The sequence below is a fragment of the Mobula birostris genome, chromosome 10 (assembly GCF_030028105.1).
Source record: "Mobula birostris isolate sMobBir1 chromosome 10, sMobBir1.hap1, whole genome shotgun sequence".
NCBI classification, from domain to species: domain Eukaryota; kingdom Metazoa; phylum Chordata; class Chondrichthyes; order Myliobatiformes; family Myliobatidae; genus Mobula; species Mobula birostris.
The window spans coordinates 18962720-18985300 of record NC_092379.1 but is presented as its reverse complement, the minus strand read 5'-3'; the positions used below and the strand labels follow the sequence as shown (position 1 = coordinate 18985300).

Sequence of the window (22581 nt, the reverse complement as noted above, 5' to 3'; positions counted from 1 at the left end):
GCTGAAATTCCAAATTTGCTCAGTCAAAGGACCATGACCCTTTGAAAATGTTGTGCACAAGATAAATTGGTGAGACAAGACACTGGGGTCCAACCAGTCTCCTGTCCAATCTGGCATGCTCTGTGTGTAAATCCTGGACCAGACAAATTGCTGAAGTTACATTGATCCACGTGCCGGGCACCGAATTCAGTCCAAGAGGAAAACTCAGTGATCCCAAGGAATGTCAGAAAGGAGAATGTTTTGTTAGAACTACCCAAGCATTGATAGAATTATATGCTTCTTGTGGAATAATGCCAGCATTCAGCAATAAGGGGAGCGATCCTGACTCTGTCAGGTTTTATGTGGGGATCACATTTCCCAGGGACTGCTGAACCTCAAGACTGTGCTGATATCGGACACAACTGAGAAAACTGCAGAAAACACGCTTAACAACATCACAGTGCTGATTAAACTGAGGTTCATAATTCAGTGACCCTTCAGTGTACACCTAGGTTTGCATATTTATGATATTACACGACAACAATGATCATCTAGACTACACCCACAGATTTTCTGTTTTAAAAGAAAATCGCTCATAATCTTTCTGAAATGAGGAATGTTGAGAAATACATATCATACTTTGTCAGATGATCCGTCCCAGTCAGACTGGAACCGTGTGTGTTACATCTGCTCTTTCTTCAGACAAAGACACTGACTCACAGTCTCATTGAAGGTCTCAACTGTGACACAAACACAATCAGCCTCCACACTAAATGTCAAAGAGCAAAAACACCCCACCTGCCTGAAGGTGACCGAGTGTGTAAATGGTGTACACAAGGTGCAGAGAGCTGCAATGTAAGTCAACAGACAATAGTGATGTTACAAATATCATCTCTTGTAATAATGATCAGGGAGGCACAGAGAGAATTGGATTTACCGACAAATACCTTTATTGTCTCAATGCAAGAACATGTGAACTTACACAACCAATACCTGTGTGCACACCTGCTGAGTTTCCCTGACCTTCCATGAACAGTCAAATATTAAAAAGATTATACCAGTCAAAAAGGAGATTTTACTGCTAGCCACGTGTTCCTTGGTGCCCCATTTTGAATCTCCACATCCGTGAGGCACCTCATATCCACGAAAGTGAATCTCCTACAGAGCCACTGCTGCCAGCACACTTGAAGCACCTGCTTTTAAGTTCATTCCTTACTAATTCAAATGTTACATTCCAGTGATATTGGCTATAGTCACCTGATTGACCTCTAACACCTTCTTATTGGCTCTGATCGAGGAATGACATCTAGTAATCTATGGCTCTTTGTTCTCAATCGGCAATCAGCTTGATCACACAAGGCAGAGACAGACCCCAACAGTCACAGACCTGCATGTTATATCCAACCAAAGAACATCTCGCATGTGTCTTCTTATTTGGAAATGATCCCTGGTCCAAATTCACTGATCTATAGATGGTAGTTCTTTCTGGCCAACAGTGCATTGGGAGACGACCTCAACAACTTCACTTGAGTGTAATCACACAAGAGTGACAGTAACCTGAACAAAGGGCTATTTATTTAATTTACCATTTCCTATCAATCACTGATTGCTCTTGAACAGTGGGACTTGCTGGCTCATTCCTGATGGTGATTCAGGTTCAGCTGTATTGCTGCAGGTCTGGAATCACATAGCAGCCAGCCCAGATGAGATTTCTTTTCAGAAGTTACCACAGCAAATAACACTACAAATTCTTCCAGAGTCTTCATTTTACTCCAGAAGGCATTTCTGAATTGAATTTAAACTCCCATCCACCGGGTTGGGATTTGAACCCATGTTGCCAGTTCATCAGTCCCTAACTTATGGATACATTCTGACCATGGCTGCTCATTTCAAGAGAGACAGAGGCTTCAGTGTTTGTCAGCAAGAATGCTAAAACCACAGGCACCAGCAGGAGTAGTGCAGGTGTATGAGTGAGCAGAGTTGAAAGAATACAATGCTGTCTGAAGTTTGTATGAGCTGTGAAGGTTGCAGAGATGAGGAGAGGTGCAGTCACAGTGAGACTGGAATGTCGGGATGTGAAGTTATTAAACTGAGTGAATCCCAGGCTCAGCCCAGATGGAGAAAGGGATTCTCATTGATTCACAGTGTTCATTGTTACTAATCAATGGCACTGAGTCTCCAAGCAAAGAATATACTGAGCTGTGTCTCTGCTGAGAAATCTGCATGCTTCTCTGTCTCACAGAGCTCCATCTCACAGTGAACCGATTGGTACAGTTATTAGAAAGGGATTCGAAACCTCGTTAGCATATCCTTTGTTCTGAATTTCTTTTCTCAATCAAACTTATAGGAATATGAGACACGTGACTCAGCCCCGGGTGTTTCTGTTATTCTGTTTGCATTAAATGCAGCTGTCAAGTACTGATGATCTGCCTGGACCTAACACAACCAATGGAAATATCTCCAGTACGATTCTGAGCATTTCCATTTCTAACCCACAGAACTGTCTGTATTTATTCAAAATCCCGACATTGAAGAGATGTGGATCGACGAGACTGCTACCCTGAAGTGCACAGTTATCTGTACAGATCCCGAAGATATCCACATCTCTTGGCACGTGGGCGGGAAGGAGAAAACTAAAGGAATTCACACCCACCCAGTGGAGATGGACGGGTCCCGATACAGAGTGCTCAGTGAATTCCAGATCAGTGTGGAGGAGTGGTTCAGTGGGGTGGAGTATGAGTGCTCCGCTCAGGAATCTCCTTCATCTTCCCCAGTGTCAGCACGCACCAATAGTACTAAAGGTGGGCAAGAGACCAGCAATTAAATGGCCAGCATTAGTTACCTGAGTCAAAATGTTTCACATTTCCTTTGTTTACTTGTCTATTCCAGTTGAGATAAAAAGTCCCAAAGTCAGACTGCTGCCTCCACCTCAGGAAGAGACAAAGAATTGGAAAACAGCCACACTGGAGTGTGTGGTCTCTGGATTCTACCCGGATGAAATAACTGTCACTTGGGAGAAAGACAGCACCGTGATCACCTCCAACACCAGCGCGACACCGACCGCTCTGGAGCAGGGGTGGACTTTCAGTGCCAGACACTTCCTGACCGTGAGTTTACAGGAGTGGAAGTCAGAATCAGTCTTCAGCTGTACAGTGATTCATCCCCCCTCCAACAGCAGTATCAAGAAGCAAGTGAAAAGTGTCCAAGGTAGGTTCCTGGGACCCACCCCATTATTGAAATTGTTTACATTGTGCTATTAATTCAAGGTCAGCACTGAATCGTGGTGCAGCCCTGGTTTAGTTATGTCAGTGAACTGATAAAGTTCAAAGTACAGAGTACATTTATTATCAAAGTCTGTGCACCATATACAACCTTGAGATTCTCCTCTTGCAGGCAGCCACAAAACAAAGAAACACAATAGAATACAGAGTCAAACATCCAATGTGTGAAAAGGAAAGAACAAATTGTGTAAACGATAAAAAAAATTCAAACAAATCCACAGCCACGTTGCCAGTTCAGCACTACAACTGGTCCAGGAGACCGATGGCTGCAGGCCACGGCCATGGAGCCAGGCTCGGTGCTGAGGTGAGTGCCGATGGCTGCAGGCCGCAGCTGCAGAGTCAGTTCAGCGCCGAGGCGAGTGAAGCCACATAGAGTAGTGAGCAGGATACCGGAACTTCCATTGCCTGAGCCTCAACGTCTTCATCTTTTTAATCTTGCTTCCCACTTAAATCGGACAATTATTGGTTGTTTTCTGCTCTCAACCAACATCGTTCAGAACTTCACCACAGAAATAATTGTATTAAGAAAATGTTTTAATAACTTGAGGGGAATCCAGATCATTTCATTGCGCAGGTACTCTAGAGATCCCTGATACTTGTCTTCAAAATGTTCTCTCCCTCTGCCTTTGAACATAATCCCAGCCTCTGACTCGTGCCTTTGCTGTGACTGAATTTCCAGCAGAGCAGCTCTCCCTCTGCTCCTGTGTGGGAATTGTTAGCCTGGACAATGTGTAGAAGCCTCTGGAGGGCGGCTTAAATACACAACATTCTGACAATGCAGCAGCAAATTTTTAGTACACCTAATAGAGAAAAAGAGTGCTTTTCAATATTTGTGACTGAAACTAAATATTTCTCATACTTAAATTTTGAAATATGAAGTGTATTTTCTGCAATATTTTTATGGAAAACTTTGCTCTGTTTCCTGTTCCACAGACACTCTCTGAAATACTGCGTATTTTCTGTATTTGTTTTAATAAGTTGCTGGTAACAGTTTAAGTGACCATGGAAGTACAAAAACGATCTAAGGGTCGATCTTGTTCATTCACGTTCCCTCAGGGTGTTTACCCTGTCTGCTCAATAAGGGAGATTCCTTTCTTCACCAATGTAGATTGGTCTCATCTCATCTTGATGGGACTGGCAAATCATTGACCAGAGATGAACAGGAAATGCTGGTCTTGTCGGTGACAAACTCATCCATTGGGGAATGGTGAAATAATAATTGTGATGTTTCTCCCAGATGACTGTTCAGATACCCGCCCCTCAGTCACTTTAAGTAAACCTCCCTTCGAAGAGATCTGGACGAAGAGGACAGCGACCATTGTGTGTGAGGTGGTTCACAGTGATTTACAGGGATTCAGTGTAACCTGGCAAGTGGACGGAAGGAAGAGGGAAGATGGGGTGAGGACTCTGGGTCCAGACAGCAACGGAGGTGAAGACGTGATCACCAGCAGACTGACAGTCCCTGCTGCAGAGTGGAACAGTGGGGCTGAGTACTCGTGTGTGATAGAGGACAAGGGTTTGCCAACACCGGTGAAGAAATCAATCAGGAAGGACACAGGTACGTGTGGACAGACTTCAGTGTGAGTCTGATAGCAATTTGACAGATTTATCATAATCCAGCACTGTGATAGACTATAGAAAATGAGAACAGGAGCAGGCCATTGGGTCTCTCGATCTGCTCAACCATTCAATCTGGTCTCGGCTGATCATCGAAATTCAATCCTTGTTCCTGTTATCCCCAGATATCCTTTGACACTTTCACCTGAAGAAGTATATACAACCCATTCTTGAATATGTTAGATGATAATTCTTCAAGTGTTTTCTGTGGGAGACAGTTCCACAGGTTCTCACTCCCTCTCACACGTACACAGCTTAGACTGCCACCCCTGCTCCAGGTGAGATGGAACAAACAGCACAGGATGATGCAAGTCCAGGGGCTGAGTTCCACTTTCTGTTGAGTTGCTGTGTTCAGTGACTCCCACTGATTAAACTGAATAGACCAGCCTCACTGGGAGTTGTAAAATGCAGCAGGTCCAAGATTTCCACTCCACAACTCCCAACAATGAGCAGAAAGGGAAAAGCCTTTAGTTTCAGATCAAGTGAAGCCTCTCAGATTTAGAAATTGTTCATATTGGTACAAGACCACAATGTGCCGGGTAAGTAGGGAATTATTGGAAGATTCATTCTAAATGAGATTCTCTCTGTTCCAGGTGGTGTTGTGACTCGTCCTCAGGTCTACCTCCTCCCTCCTTCATCGGATGAGGTAGACATCGATCAGACTGTGACCTTGATGTGTCTGGTCACCAAGTTCTCTCCCGCAGAGATCTATGTGGCCTGGATGGCCAATGACACCCTTCTGAAGACGGGGTTTGTGAACCAGCCAGTGGCCAAGGACCCCAGAAAAGGCTGGAACACAATGACCAGTCAGCTGAAGGTTTCTCCTGAGGAGTGGAATAGCGGCACCACTTTCTCCTGTGTGGTGGGTCATGAGTCGCTCCCAACCAACCTGTTCCGAAGCATCAATAAATCTCACAGCAAACCCACCCTGGTCAATGTCTCACTTGTTCTGACTGATAGTTTTAAATCTTGTGTGTAATACTGTGTGATTCAATCCATGAAACCCTAGTTTTGTTAGTCTTATGATTGTTAATTATCAGAGAGGATTATTTAACTGATTAAAACATGATAAAAGCCTAGGCCTTTTAAAATAATTAAAAATGAAAATAAGGTCAAGAACCAAATTAAACAACAAACATGATTCAGCACAAATCTCTGAGTTTGTGTGTACATTCTCAAACCTTCCTGTGCCACATTTGAATGGATTTCAACCCTGTGTGGGACTGCACAATGTATTAAATCTTTGTATGTGTCAATGTACCGATCCAAGTTCAATAAATATGACATGAATATGTCTTCGTTGTGACGTTTGGTGACGGGAAATAAGGAACTTTCAACATGAAGCGTGGCATATGACGCACACTCAGGGAGAAATAGTAATCTTTGTATCTCTGGTATCTGAACCCTTCCCACTTCGGGTGTTCCAATGATCAGCTGTCAACTAATAGTCAGAGAAATTAGAACCTACGGCTATCTGACAAGGAGTTGAGAGTTGAAATCACTGACCAGACAATATCTTTGTGTCAAAGATGTCGGATCACTGTTTGAGGGCTCCTTGTCCCCACTAACACTGCTGCTCCTCATCTGGTGCCTGTGTGTCGCTAACTAAACAAAACATATCATTGTTGGGAACTGTTCTGTTGCAATGGTGCAGTTAAACATCTGTTTGTCAGGGCAGACTGTTTGCATCTGTACAGAAGGGGACTAATATCCTCACGGACAGGTTTGCTAATGCTGCATGGCGGGGGTGGGGGCCGGTTAAACTAGAGTTACAGGGGATGAGAACCAGAGTGTCAGGACAGATAGTGGAGAGGTTGTGGAATCAGATGGTAGGAATTAAAAAGTTGCGCATGGTGTGAGTAATGTTTTGAGCTGCGTATATTTCAATGCAAGAAGTATTTTAGGAAAGCCAAATGAGCTCATGTCATGGATCAACGCATGGAATTATGATATTGTAGTCATTAGTGAGACTTGGTTGCAGGAGAGGCAGGACTGGCATCTCAATGTTTCAGGGTTCCATTGTTTTAGACACGTCAGTGCAGGAGGGATTAAAGAGGGGAGGGATGGTGTAACCAGTCAGAGAAATTGTCACGGCAGTGTTCAGTCAGGAGAGACTGGAAAACTCCCCTAGTGAGGCTTTATTGGTGGAAATGAGGAATAAGAAAGGTATGACCACATTAATGGGGCTATATTATAGACCACCCAACAGTCTGCAGGATTCAGAGGTATAAATTTGTCGGGAGATCACAGACTTTTGCAAGAAACATAAGGTGGTGATAGTAGGTGATTTCAACTTTCCACATATTGACTTGGACATCCAGACTACAAAAGGGATGGAGTCTATCAAACGTATTCAAGAAAGTTTCATTAATCAGTACATAGAAATTCCAACAGAGTATGTGCAATACTTGATTTCTTATTCAGGAATGAGACAGGGCAGGTGACAGAAAATTGTATACAGGAACACTTTGCATCTACTGATCATAATGCCATTAGTTCCAAAATAAATAGGGAAAAAGATAGATCTGGTTCCCAGGTTCAGATTCTAAATTGGAGAAAGGCCAATTTTGATGGTATCAGAAAGGATCTGGTAAGCATGAATTGGGACAGGCTGTTTTCTGGCAAAGGTGTACTTGGTAAGTGAGAAGCCTTCAAAAGTGAAATTTTGAGAGCACATTGCTTGTATGTGCCTGTCAGAATAAAAAGCAATGATGACAGATTTAGGGAGTCTTGGTCTTCAAGAGATAGTGAAGCCCTGATTAAGAAGAAGAAGGAAGTGCACAGCAGGTATAGGCAGGTATGAACAAATGAGGTACTTATGGAGTGTAAAAAATGCAAGAAAATACCTAAAAAGAAATAAGAAGGGCTAAAAGAATGGACGAGGTTGCCCGAGCAGACAAAATGAAGGAGAATCCTAAGGGATTCTACAGATACGTTAAGAGCATAATGGTTATGTAAGGGGGTTTCGATTTTTATGTTACTGCGGAGGCTAATTAAAATGGCGTTTTTGTTATGTTAATCTGGGGAATGCGGCTTTGTTGTGCTTTAACGCTGAGAAGGTTTGCGCTAGCAGCTTATTGTGGTTTAGAGGGTGATAAGAGGGTGCTATTAACCAATTGGGATAGTTGTTATGGTTTTGGTGTATTTGAGGATACTGTGTGCGAGGAGGTTTGGGGGCAGAAGGCCGGAGAGCGAGACAGAGGATGGACCAGGTGCTGTGAGTCCGCTAACGGGGTCGGACCCCGAGCGGGACGTTCGGCGAGGAGACGGAGACGGACTCGTGTGGAGCGTCTGGTCCACCACCGTTGTTGGTCCCAGGCGGCCGGTCGAGGTGGTCCGAGGGGTCACAGGGTGAAGAAGAAGGTCCTTGAGCTCCAACGGTTTTTGTGCACGAAAAGATTGAACTTTGATTAGTGTGGCGCCTTTTATTTTCCTTTTATATTTTATTCTCTTTTAATTATATAGTTCCAGTAATATCTATAAACTGTAAATCATTTAATTGCATCTGGTGTAATGTCTGTTATTTGGGCGGGGTGGGGTACCTCACACAGCATCCACACAAACGAATTACCCAGTTTGGCGGGGCCGAGGCTGTTTCCCTAGACGACAGCGAGCTGAGCGACCCTGAGGGTGGCCAGGGGGGCTGCAGTTGCAAAGGACAAAATTGGTTCCTTCGAAGATCAGAATGGTAATCTATGCATGGAGACAAAAGGGATGGGGAAATCTTAAATGGATTTCTTTGCATCTGCATTTACTTGGGAGATGGATGTTATGTTTAAGTTGTACAAGACATTGGTGAGGCATAATTTGGAGTATTATGTGCAGTTTTGGTCATTTACCTACTGGAAAGATGTAAATAAGGTTGAAAGAGTACAGAGAAAGTTTAAAAGTATGCTACCAGGACTGGAGAACTTGAGTTATAAGGAAAGATTGCATAGGTAAAGACTTTATTCCTTGGAGCATAGAAGATTGGGGGGAAGATTTGATAGCGATATACAAAATTATCAGGGGTATAGACAGGATAAATGCAAGTAGGCTTTTTCCGCTGAGGTTGGCTGAGTCCACAACTAGAGATCATGCGTTAAGGATGAAAGATGAAATGTTTAAAAGGAACATGAGGGGAAACTTCTTCACAGAGGTTTGTGAGAGCGTGGAATGAGCTGCCAGAGCAAGTGGTGAATGCAAGCTCAATTTCAACTTTTAAGAGAAGTTTGGATAGGTACATGGATGGGAGGGATATGGAGGGCTATGGTCCAGGTGCAAGTCAATGGGACCTGGCAGTTTAAATGGCTTGGCAGTGACTAGATGTGCCTGCTTTCTATGACTCAATGACTGTCTGACAGTGACCAAGACCAGACAGACTGTGTCTACATTACTTGGAGTTATTGACAGTCTGGAGAATATTTTCAGTTGACATGGCCTGCCCATATCCATCAAATCAGGCAATGGACCTCAATTCAGATCTGAACATTACAGGGAAAACGACTGAGAACAATGCCCAAAGTGGGCTCAGGCAAATGGTGAAGTGGAATACCAAAATGCATCACTGATGGAAAGGATGAGGACTGCTTGAGCAGAAGGACTTGATTGGAAACGTGAACTGAGAAAGTATGTGACTGTGTACAGATGTGTGGAACATGCTACCACAGGGAAAAGTCCTGCTGAACTTCTCTACAACCACAAAATGAGGGGGAAGTTACCAGACATCAAGGAGGTACACACAACAGAACTGGAAGTACGGGATCAGGATGCAGAACGAAAAGGAAATTGCAAGCTGTTTGCAGACGGCCACAGGGAGCTGAAAAGTCTACTGTGAAAGTTGGAGACACTGCGCTTATCCAGCAAGAAAAAATGGACAAGTTCGCCACACCTTTCAACACAACACACAGGGTGGTAAGGAAAACAAGAAATCAAGTGATAGTTGAATCTCCAACTGGAGTGCAGTATGCAAGGAACACCACACATGGAAAAAGTTCAACACAAGAAGGACTTTTGGCAAACAGGAGGAAATTCAAGGATTTCACAATGAGATACTGGGACAGAAGAACAATATGATGGACAGTTATGGATAAGATCAGCTTCACTGTGAGCAAAAGCCATTACCAGACATTGAAAGCAAAGAGAAACTCAAAGAGAGACCTCAAAGGGTTAGGAAACAACCTCTGGAGTTTCACATTATTGTATTGAAGTAGAGCTTAAGTTGTGGGTTTGAAACAATGTAGACTGTTGTAAGTTGAAAATGAAGTTTTCAGTTCCAGAGTTATTAAGTTGAAACAGAAAATGTGTTGGTTATAGTCATGCATTTCAGAGAGTACCGTTGAATTGAAATAATTAAATCTGTGAGTTGAATGTGTTCTGAAACACTGCAGTTCATTTCTCAGGAAAGCAGCAATGTCATGTATTGAAATGGTAAGGTCAGTTAATGTAGTTTTGACACTTGTCAAGTTCAGTGATGTCATCACTCTGGGACAGAACATCACATGATTGAGGGAACATGGAAGCGAGAATGAGAAATAAAAACACACTCAGAGCATAAAGCATCGAGTCGTGATATATGCACTGTCTAATTAATACTAAGATAGGTTGCAAATAAACCACACCGCCTTCTTGGGGCATCGCCTGTTGAAGGTGTCATCAACCCTGGGGTGGTTGGTGCCCATGATGGAGCTGGCTGAGTTTACAACCTCCTGCAGCTTTTTCCGATTGTGAAACAGTTAGAATATTCTCCACGGTACACCTGTAGAGATCTGAGAGAGTCTTTACCGACATACCAACGTACTCAAACTCCAAATGAAATGCAGCCACTGTCATGCCTTCTTTGTTATTGCATCAATATGTTGACTCAGGATAGATCTTCAGAGATATTAACACCCAGGAACTGGAAACTGCTCAGCCTTTCCACTGCTGATCCCTCAATGAAGACTGGTGTGTCTTCCCACAAATTCCCTTCCTGAGACAGGAAATGTTGTCTTTGGTCAGAAACTGAATTTCTCATTCCAATTCACAGCTCTGATAGCACATTTTATTGGCATTCCAGCAGCTAAATGTCACGTAGCTAGGCAACTGTCCCACAGTTCATGCTGTGACCCGAAAGGGTCCCAAGGAAATAAGCTCCTTGATGTTTAATTTTGTTTTCTCAGTCAAAGGTTGGAAGCAGAGATGAGCAACCCACTCTGTAAGCAAACCTGATTTCATTCCGTTGTACAATTATGTACAAATTGAGCTTTGGGATAAATCTGAGCTGAAGTTGTCAAGCCAGCTAACAGCAGATATTGTCCAGTTTGTAAATTTTCTATTTCTAATCTACAGAGTTGTCTGTCTTTATCCAAAATCCCTCCATTGAAGAGATGTGGATCAACCAGACCGCTACTCTGGTGTGTATGATTGTGGGTGCTGATCTGAGCCAGGTCCAAATCCACTGGCAGGTGAACGAGAGGGAGAAAGTCAAAGCAAATGCGACCAAAAAAGCAAGAGAGGAAGGAACCCAAGACACAGTGATCAGCCAACTCCAGACCAGTGTGGAGGAGTGGACCAGTGGGGTGGAGTACACTTGCTCTGCCCAACAACCTTCTGCAACCTCACCAGTATCAGCACGGACAAAAAGTACCAAAGGTGGGCAAGATGTCAGTGATTAAAATGGACAACGTTGGTTACCTCAGTAAAAATGTGTGATATTTCCATTGTTTGCCTATCTGTTCCAGTGGAGATAACAAGTCCCAAAGTCAGACTGCTGCCACCGCCAGAGGGAGAGACCAAGAGTGGGAACACGGTCACCCTCGAGTGTGTTGCTTCTGGATTCTACCCGGACCAAATAACCATCACCTGGGAGAAAGGGGACTCTCTGATCTCTTCCAACACCAGTGTGAGACCAACTGCCCTGGAACAGGCAGGGACTTTCATTGCCAGCTACGTCCTGACTGTGAGCACAGAGGAGTGGAAGGAAGGCTCAGTTTTCAGATGCACAGTGTCTCATCCCCCCTCCAACACCAGTGTCAGGCAGGATGTGAAAAACATTCAAGGTATGATTCTGAGGTTCACTCCACTGTTGACATCCTCTGCCACAGTCACAACCCAGGGACAACCCAGGTCAATAGGTAACGGCAAGTCTGGCATTGTTGTAGTTGTGTGAGTGGATTAATAATGCAGAGGCAGAGAGTGGGAAAGAAGCAGAGTTCATCCGATGCTTTCAAAACTTAACTCTCTTCTAAACTACCAACACAAGGTCTGTCTGTCCATCAGTAAATACCCATCTGGGCCCCTCTTTCGCATCTCAGACAGATGTGCAAGAGTGCAGCACTCCCTCAGTACTAGCACCAGGATCATTGACCTACAGTCTGTTCCCAAGCCTCAGGACAATGGCGTGAACACATAACTGGAGGTGACTGTGCCGGATTCTAGTTTTAGATTACAAACTATTTCTCTGATGTTCTTTGGTGAAGGACACTGGCCTTCCTACCCTGTTTACCCATATCCATCAGTCCCACATCAAACTCTTCATTGCTCTGTGACGGACCTGCTGGAGCAGAGTAAGGAATGCCGACCTTGTCAGTGAGGGAATGATGAAATAATGACTGCAGGGTCAATGTTTACACACCAACGTCTCAGAGACATGAAGCAAGTCTATCTGTCAGCAGAACTGGAGGAACTGAGTTCCACTGGAGCAGGCATTGTGGAATGTAACTGGACACCAGACAGTTGTTGAGTTCCAGTAAACCAGAGAGATGCACAGTACTCAGCCAGGCACAGAACTAGTGCTGAAGCAATGGTACAGAGTACACGTGTGATGCTCTCTCAATGTTATCCCTTTCTCTGTTCACAAGTGTTTTCTAACCCACTGAACACTTTCCACAATTTATCTTTCATTTCCAAAAGTAAAAAGCCTTCATATTTTAGATGCGGTGAGATCGCTAGTGGTATAAACATTGGCTTGGATGGAGTAAGAGCAGAATACTCCAGGTAAACAACAAATGATTAAAAAATCCATTCCCAATAGGAACCCTCTAAAGTTACCCTTCCCCACCAGATGAGATGGAAAGAAGTTGGGTCACTGGGTTCTCTGCAGCAGAGATTCCCATGGACAGAGTGGCCAACAACACCAATTGCAAACCTTCAATTGATGGTTGATCCTACAACAGTGTGGTTTACCTCACTGAAACAAGCAAGATTACCTGCAAGTCCTTCTCATTAGCTCAAAATGGAAATATATATTTCATGATTAAATGCATCAAAATAAATTACTAACATTTCTGAGATCCTGCAGCTCTTGTTAAAACTTCCTTGTGTCAGGTCTGATGGTGTTGGAAACTTGTGTAGACTACTTGACAGGTTGAATGTCAGCCTGTGTTTGTGTAATCAAAGTTCAATAAAGAAGGTATGGAAAGCATTCGGCTGCCAGTGTTCCGTGCCGGTATGTTTTGGGATACAATTGTGTGACTTAAACCTGAGGGGCTGGAAGTGTTGCCTGGTTGGTTCTGTGCTTCATTGTATAGACAGACAGACAGACATTCAAGTAGATTTTGGTCAATGTGTACTATAGTTTCCACTGTGGAAATGATAGAACATTCCGGATTGGTCCACAGTTTCTAAGGTTAATTGACAGGGAAAGGTATTTCATCAACTTTGTGAAGACAATTGGTGAACTCATTCAGAAAGTGGAGAGTTACAGAAAGAAGGGACAATATGTAGACAGTGATGACCTGTGACCTGCAGCAATGTGTTCAGTGCTGACACTATTCACTAGATCAAAGATTCAAAGGTTCTTTTATTATCAATATACTATATCCATATACGACTCTGAAATTTGATTCTCCAGGTAGCCACGAAAACAAAGAAAGTATATGAAAATCGTTCACAGAGAAACAGCAAACCCACCCCCCATATAAATAAGAACAACACCCGATCATCAAACCCCCCCCAAAAACACCCTCCCCCACACAAAATGGAACAGAAACAGCAAACCCCAAAAGGCAACCCCTCGTCCACACAAAAAACTAACAGAACACCAACCCCCAAACACCCTCCCCTCACACAACAAAACCGAAAAGGAACGGGCGAAAAAAAAAACACAGAATATAAAACGATAAGTCTGAAAATGTCCACAGTCCATAAACACAACAGTCCAATCCATAAACACAGATCCACAATACCATCTCTGATATCACCGACATCCATTGAAAGAGAGGAGAGGAACACCACACGAGGCAGAGAGGCCGACCCGCCTGTCACAGCGAGACACACAGCAATAGGCCGCTCACAGAATCCATCTCCAGCAGCGATCAAAAGACAGGCAGTCGGCGCTGATATTGGGCAGATACCCACGTGACAACTTTGCCACTCACACAAGGCTGACAAATCTATCAGCAATCTGTAGTGTTTTAACTGCAGAGATAATAATCGATGAAATGAATAGGCAAGAACCAATTCAAGGTTTTGGGACCACATCCAGGAAAGGACAAACTGTCTTGAAGAGAGTGATGAACAAACATGCACTCCCCAGTGCAAATTACAAGTTGGGATAATGTTAAATGAGAGTGTAGCATCTGTAATGAAGAACACTAATGGAAGATCTGGTCAATATTTTCGGCGGAGTGAACATAGTCGATGAGGAAAAACTAGTTCATTGAGTTCTGTCTAGGGGCTCCCAAGTTACAAATGACATGCTGTAAGGAAACAAGTTAAGTCGAGTTTATTGTCATGTGCACAAGTACCTTGAGGGGCAGGTAAAATCAGAAACTTGCTTGCAGCATCACAGGCATGTAGCTTCAGACAACGCGCTACATCCTAATTTTACATAAATCATGCAAGACAAGGAAGAGAAAAAAACAGTGCCGGAAATGCAAAGAAAAACAGACATTCAACTTGAAGAGGTTCATGGAAGTTCAGTACAGTCTTCCACAGTGTCAGGTCTGAAGGTCATTTTAAACATGAGATTTAGTGGCTTGGATAATCACTGGGATTAATGGATCTGGGCAAAAGTCAGGTCAATGCAGTTGGTCAAAGATCAACTACAATGTCATTGAATGGTGGAACTGACTCAGGCCTCCTGTTTTCCTGTCTTCCTGTTGTCTTCATGTGATTAAGATGTTGTTGATCTTCAGGAAACATCAACTATCTCACTTTCTCAATTCTTTCAGAAACCTGCACAGACTTGACAGGAGAGGAGGGGAAGGAAGAACAGGGACACGTGGATGGAAATGACAATGTGCTTACAGTTGCTGCCTTTGCCGTTCTGTTTATCATCAGTTTCCTCTACAGCACCTTCGTCACCGTTGTCAAGGTAACTAATTGACTAACAGAGGCCTCCCATGAAACACAAACTTTCAGCTTCCTTATCTCACATTGCATTCTCTGACACTGCAATCCCAACGACAGCACAGTCAACAGACAACGCAGTCTGAGGCCTTCACAACCCCTGGGACTTTACACCTTTCCTCTTTACTCCGAGCCTCTGGGCCTTGATAAGCAGAAGGTGGCAGAATGTGAAAGGGTATTTAGAGCAACAATTGTGAACTTAAACAAGGAAATCAAGCAAGAGTTGTATTGAGAGAACAGCAGGGTAAGGGTCAGAAGAGGATGATTTGGCAGATGAATGTGTGGCTGAGGAACTGGTGTAGGGGGCAGGGGGCAGATTTCTGAATCACTGTGATCACCTCTGGGGAAGGTGTGACCTGTATAAAAGGGACAGATAACACCTGAACCTTAGGGGGACAAATATCAAGTGGGCAGGTTTGCTAGAGCCGTTCGAGTGCATTTAAACTAATTTGACGGGGGATAGGAAATGGAGTGATAGGGCAGAGGATCTAGTCATTGGTTTACTAACAAAGGCAGTATGTAGCGAGGTTGCTAGCAAGCAGAGACTGATGATTGGACTAAAATGCAGTCAACAGGATGAGTTGCAATGTAAAAGGAGGACAAAATAGGAGAGGGTGATGAATACAAAAGTGAAGGTGTAACATTTCAATGCACACAGTATATGGAATAATGTGGATGGACTTGTGGCACAGCTACAGATTGGAATGCATGATGTTGTGGCATCACTGAATCACGGCTGAAAGAAGATTACAGCTGGGAGCTTAATGTCCAAGGATGCCCATTGCATCAAAAGGACAGGCAGGTAGGTAGAGGGGGTGGATTAGCTCTGTTGGTAAAAAATGAAATCAAATCAATAGAAAGAGATGACATAGGATCGGAAGGTGTAGAATCATTGTGGGTAGAATTAAGGAATTGCAAGGGTAAAAAGACCCTATAATGAACAGTGGCAAATACTTGGTCTACTAATTACAACAGGAGATAGAAAATGCATGTCAAAAGGGCAATGTTACAATAGTCATGGGAGAATCTCAATATGCAGGTAGATTGGGAATATCAAGTTGGTGCTGGATCTCAAGAGTGGAAATTCGTACAATGCCTACAAGATGGCTTTTTAAAGCAGGTCATGGTCGAGCACATCAGGGGATTAGCTATTCTGGATTGGGTGTTGTGCAATGAACTGGAATTGATTACGGAGCTTAAGCTAAAGGAACCCTTAGGGTCCAGTGATCATAATATGATATAACTCACTCTGCAAATGGAGAAGGAGAAGCTAGAGTCAGATGTATCAGTATTACAGTGGAATAAAGGGAAATGCAGAGGCATGAGAGAGGAACTGCCCAAAATTGATTGGAAGGGGACACTGACAGGGATAACAGCAGAGCAGCAATGGCTGGAGTTTCTGGGAGTAATTCAGAAGGCACATCCCAAAGAAGAAGAAGTATTCAAAATGCAGGATGAGACACCGTGGCTGACAAGAGAAGTCAAAGCCAACATAAAATCCAAACAACGGGCATATAATAGAGCAAAAATTAGTGGGAAGTTAGAGGATTGGGAAGCTTTTAAAAAACAACAGAAGACAACTAAATAAAGTCAGAAAGAAAAAGAAGGAATACAAAGGTAAGATAGCCAATAATATTAAAGAGGATACCAAAAGTTTCTTCAGATACATAAAGTGTAAAAGAGAGGTGAGAGGAGATTTTGGAGTGCTGGAAAATGATGCTGGAGAGGTAGTAATAAGGGACAAGGAAATGAATAAGCACTTTGCATCAGACTACACTGGGGAAGGCACTGGCAGTATGACGGAAGTTCAAGAGTGTCAGGGGGAAGAAGTGAGTGAAGATGTTATTACCAGGGAAAAGGTGCTTTGGAAACTGAAAGGTCTGAAGGTAGATAAGTCACCTGGATCAGATGGTCTACACTCCAGGATTCTGAAAGAGGTGGCTGAAGAGATTATGAAGGCGTTAGTAATGATCTTTCAAGAATCACTAGATTCTGGTACAGTTCTGAAGGACTGGAAAATTGTAATTGTCACGCCATTCTTCAAGAAGGGAGAGAGGCAGACAAAAGGAAATTCTAGCCCAGTTAGCCTGACCTCGGTGGTTGGGAAGATGTTGCAGTCGATAGTTAAAGATGGGGGGGGTTCTGCTCCTATATCTTATCTTATGGTCTTACTCAGGACATAAAACTTTAGCCCAACTATGGATCACACTAAAGGTCTGAACTGATACTCAGATTCGTGTTTTGGGGTGACCTCGGGGAATACTGACAGACACCTCTTCATGGGGCTCCATCTCCTCAAATGAGGACAGACCGTCTGTTATTTAGTTCACCTGTTCTCACAGGTTAACCCCTGTGCTGCACCTTGTCACGTACTATATCATACTCTCCCGTCTATATTTCAGGCTCAGCAGTGACCAGCAGACACACGCCCCACGTTCAATGAAGAAATCCCCCTGTGGCTGCAATGTTTGGAAATGGAGTCTCCATCTCACTCACTCGGCAATCCGAGGCTACTGCACTGCAACTGCTCATTTCAGGAAATAAACCTCTAAATGTACCGGGGATGCCAGATGGGAAATGGGGGCACAGAGCCGGTTCAGTGGGCAGAGGGACAGCAGTGGATGATACATTGGGAAAATGGCAGGATATGTGACACTGGAGGGGGTATACAGGAGGGGAGAGGAAGGCAGGATTAAGGCTTGGGAATGGGGAGCAGGGGATGGAGGTGTAGTTTGTGATGGAGAGTGGGGAGGTGAGGAAGTGGTTATTATTGTTATGGAGCAAGAAGGTGACGTGGGGAGGGGGATGTGGTGGAAAGTGGGTTTGGGATCTTGCTCTGTCAAATTTTGTAAATCAGATGTTGTGGAAATCATTGCCTATAACTTTTCTTCCAGTTTTCTGCTGGAGTTTATGTCATGTCATGATTTGAAATTTTATTCATTAAAAACAAAGAAAAGGAGAACATGAAGTGACTGGAGTTGATAAAACTGAGGGAAGCCATTCAGCCCATCTTAGTTCCCTCATCACTGCAGAGATTCCATCTGCCTCCACATACCAGTGGGTAATGCATCCCGGGACAAATATCGGAGTGATTCCCAGCCAGTACTATATGAGTGTAGCCCCACACGTACTGCTCATGTTCATAAAGGATTTCTCACAGTGGGAACACTGGGGTGCTGCACCCCGAGAAAGATATTCAGGAAAGCACAGAGGCTCACTGGGGGAGTTTCTCAGAACCTTGTTATACATCCCAGAGCCAGATATTGATGGAATGTTTCATAATGAGTGTCTCAATCCATATTTCAACACATTATCCTAATCTCCACACTCCATGTCCTATAAAACCGTGGGTACAGGAGCTTCACCATTGCACACACAACCTCCCTTCAATGTCTCAGCTGAAAGGCAGCACCTCTGTCCCTCTGTACTACAGTGAACAGCCAAGTCAGTCTGAATTTTTGTTCTCAGGTCACTGAAAATCGACTGAACAGCATCAGTGCCCTGGAACAGAACTCACTGTGGGGACCAAAGCTTTTGGCCTGCTCGGTGTTTAGCTGAAGGAAACTTTGTGCATCCTGCAGCATCCCCCATCAGAGAGTGTGGAGCTGTTGGTACAAGTACAGGTGACTCAGAACTGGCTATCGACCATGTACATGTTTTAATGTGATGTCAGCAAGAGAAAGCATTTTTAAGAAAATATACCAGTGCAGGAAAACATGCCAGATACTGGGGTAAAACACACCAGGAGTAGAAAACATAAACAGGTACTAGATTAATGCAAATCAAGAATTGAATAGAATACATTGATGGACAACAGCACCTGATTTGAGCAGAGTAACTCCAAGGGACAGACATTGGAAGAATGCACACAGGACCAGATATTGAAGGAATATACCCCTGAAATGGGTATATATTGGCCATCAGCCTCTGACCTCTCTCGTTAACAGGGCATTTTCACCCACAAAACTGACGTCCATTGATTTTTTTTTTGTTTTTTGCTCCATTCTCCATGAACTCTAGAGACTGTTGTGTGTGAAAATCCCAGTAGGCCAGCAGTTTCTGAGATATTCAAACCACCCCATCTGGCCTCAATAACCTTTCTACAGTCAAACTCACTTGGATCACACTTCTTCATCATTCTGATGTTTGGTCTGAACAACAAACATGTCTGAATGCTTTTATGCATTGAGTTGATGCCACATGATTGGCTGATTTGATATTTACAGAAAAGAGCAAGTGTACCTAATAAAGTGGCCACTGAATGAAGCCATCAGAAGTGGTCCTTTAATATATTAATTTGATTGAGTTCAGCACCTGTGAAAGCTGAGTTCTGGCTATTGGAACTTAAGCCACTTGTAAGCAGTTGTTACTGATGTTTGTGATGATTATTTATGTCCATTATAAATCATAAAAATGCTTGATGTGCAATTCCATTACAATGGAATCTCCTGTGGATAGGGTGGTGAAGAAAGCTTTCGGTTTGCTGGCCTTTATTAATCAGAGCATTGAGGATAGGAGTTGGGATGTAATGTTGAAATTGTATAAGGCATTGGTAAGGCCAAATTTGGAGTATTGTGTACAGTTCTGGTCACCAAATTATAGGAAAGATGTCAATAAAATTGAGAGAGTACAGAGGAGGTTTACTAAAACGTTGCCTGGGTTTCATCTCCTAAGTTACAGAGAAAGGTTGAACAAGTTAGGTTTATTCTTTGGAGCGTAGAAGGTTGAGGGGGGACTTGATAGAAGTGTTTAAAATTATGAGGGGGATTGATAGAGTTGACGTGGATAGGCTTTTTCCATTGAGAGAGGGGAAGATTCAAACAAGAGGACATGAGTTGAGAGTTAAAGGACAAAAGTTTAGGGATAACATGAGGGGGAACTTCTCTACTCAGAGAGTGGTAGCTGTGTGGAATGAGCTTCCAGCAGAAGTGGTTGAGGCAGGTACGAAGTCGTCGTTTAAAGTTAAATTGGACAGCTATATGGACAGGAAAGGAATGGAGGGTTATGGACTGAGTGCAGGTCAGTGGGACTAGGTGAGAGTAAGAGTTCCGCATGGACTAGAAGGGCCGAGATAGACTGTTTCCGTGCTGTAATTGTTATATGGTTATATGGAAAGAGACATTGGGGAAAACTATGAAAGACCAGACAATACCCCTTCTCAGGACCAGAAATTGTGATTAATTCTCAACATTGTTCCTGAGGGAATACAACAGAGCTTGGGAATGCACAATTGATCTTCGGGAAGGTTGTGATTCCCATGTATGAGAAACAATTTATACAAGAAATTCTCTTATTTGTAAGGATTTGAGGATTAGATTCTCAGGGAATGCTCCACCTTCAGTCAATTTGGAAAATATATATGGAACTGTGCTTGGAGACTGGAACCAAAATCACGTAGTGGAAGAAACTCCTGCACCCATAATCTGGAATGTAGAGCAGGTTGTGAGGGACATGGCACTGACTCAGGTACTGGGGAATGTAATTGCAGGAACCGGTGATAACTGTGACCAGATTCTATGGAGATTACCTGTCACATGTAATGGCAAGTCTGACCAATAGAATTTTGGCAGAGTCATTCCCAGTGCCGTCTCTGAGGGAATTCTACCACACACAGTTTTATAAAAAGAAACAACTTATCCATGGAATTTCCATGGAAACAATTCACTACATTATCATGATATAACAATCTAAAATAATAAAGAGTAATCAGGCATGAAATATGATTATGAGGACACGCAGTCCTCTTTTATTATCATTTAGTAATGCATGCATTAAGAAATGATACAATGTTCCTCCAGTATGATATCACAGAAACACAAGACAGACCAAGACTGAAAAACTGACAGAAACCACATAATTATAACATATAGTTACAACAGTGCAAGGCAATACCGCAATTTGATAAAGAACAGACTATGGGCATGGTAAAAAAAAGTCTCAAAGTCTCTCAAAGGTCCCATCATCTCACGCAGACGGTAGAAGGAAGAAAAACTCTCCCTGCCATGAACCTCCAGCGCCGCAAACTTGCCGATGCAGCACCCTGGAGGCACCTGACCATAGCCGACTCTTGGGTCCGTCCGAAAACTTCAAGCCTCCAACACCGAGCACCAAGCACCATCTCTGCCGAGTGCTTCGACCCCGGCCCCGGCCGCCAAGCAACAGGCAAAGCCGAGGATTTGGGGCCTTCCCCTCCGGAGATTCTCAATCGCACAGTAGCAGCGGCAGCGAAGCAGGCATTTCAGAAGTTTCTCCAGATGTTCCTCCATGCTGCTCACGTCTGCCTCCATCAAATCAGAATTGTGCATGGTACCCTACTTAACAAATACAGATATCATTCTGTAGCGGCCGCGCGCGCTGCGTCGCGCTGCCATCTTCTCCTCCCCCTTCTAAATATTATTAAAGTAAAGGCATCCGTTAGTCTTGCGAGATCATGGACCTGCGCCTGGAAAGTCTTCATTCTCCAGGGTGCAGGCCTGGGCAAGGTTGTATGGAAGACCAGCAGTTGCCCATGCTGCAAGTCCCCCCTCTCCACGACACCAATGTTGTCCAAGGGGAGGGCAAATATTCTTAATAATGAATTAATTACATTGCGAAGTAATTAAAAATCAATCCCAATCATGTAGATAGATCTAAAAACAAAACAATGATAGATCAGTCATGATACAACATAACTGTGGATAACTTTTAGTTATTCATTCGCAGGATGTGAGTAGAACAACATTTCTTTACCATCCCAACTGCTCTTGAACTGGGTGGTTTACTGGGCCATTTCACAGTGCAGTTAAAGGTCAGTTACTTTACTGAGGGCCTGGAGATATATACAGGCCAGACCAGGTAAAGTCAGCAGATTCCCTTCCCTGAAACACGTCAGTCATGCATTTAGACACCAATCCATTTCTCTCAGTCACGGTCACTGACACAGGACTTCAGTTACATATCCCTGCTGCCGTGATGTGATCTGAACTCACGTATCTATGTCACGAACCCAGCTTCTCAATTAAACTCTCAGTAACATAAACTGTGTCTGTATGTGCCCGTACTGCTTCATATTACAGAGAGATCAACAATGACAGTCCAGTGTTTATTTCCAGCCACAGTACCCATCTCACTCACACACTCTGCCATTCTCCAACACATTCATTCAATCTACCCCCTCGTGAAACCTCTTTCCCCAGCTTGTACACACAACTTTCATTTGATTCCTCTGCCCTTGACATTTTAACACCATTCCTCCTTCAGTAGCTTTATTCCTTCTTTCCAGTTTGTCAATGCAGCTTCTCCCCCTCTCCTCTCCGCCCCCCCCACCCCACTCCCCCTCCCTCCACCCCACCATGGCAACTTCCTTTGTGCCAATAAACAATACCTGTTGCTCAGCAGCCAAACTAACTCTCAC

The 22581-nt window shown here is 43.6% G+C and overlaps 1 protein-coding gene and 1 long non-coding RNA gene across 6 annotated transcripts in view; one reads left to right on the top strand and one right to left on the bottom strand.

Moving 5' to 3' along the window:
* Positions 1-18233, top strand: part of LOC140203874 (uncharacterized) — a 41449-nt gene extending 23216 nt beyond the window's left edge. For 2 of the 5 annotated variants that reach the window (XM_072270020.1, XM_072270017.1), the window contains 6 exons: positions 2478-2780; positions 2869-3186; positions 11187-11489; positions 11579-11896; positions 15011-15153; positions 17591-18227. In XM_072270020.1, the coding sequence (XP_072126121.1) occupies positions 2478-2780; positions 2869-3186; positions 11187-11489; positions 11579-11896; positions 15011-15153; positions 17591-17602 (1397 nt within the window). In that variant the 3' untranslated portion in view covers positions 17603-18227. Of the gene's footprint in view, positions 1-2477; positions 2781-2868; positions 3187-4497; positions 4819-5470; positions 6618-11186; positions 11490-11578; positions 11897-15010; positions 15154-17590 lie in introns of those variants that run through there. The other 3 variants (XM_072270019.1, XM_072270021.1, XM_072270018.1) reach the window with 3 other exon arrangements.
* Positions 1-22581, bottom strand: part of LOC140203877 (uncharacterized) — a 58113-nt gene that overhangs the window by 6619 nt on the left and 28913 nt on the right. The gene's annotated exons all lie outside the window — the stretch shown is intronic.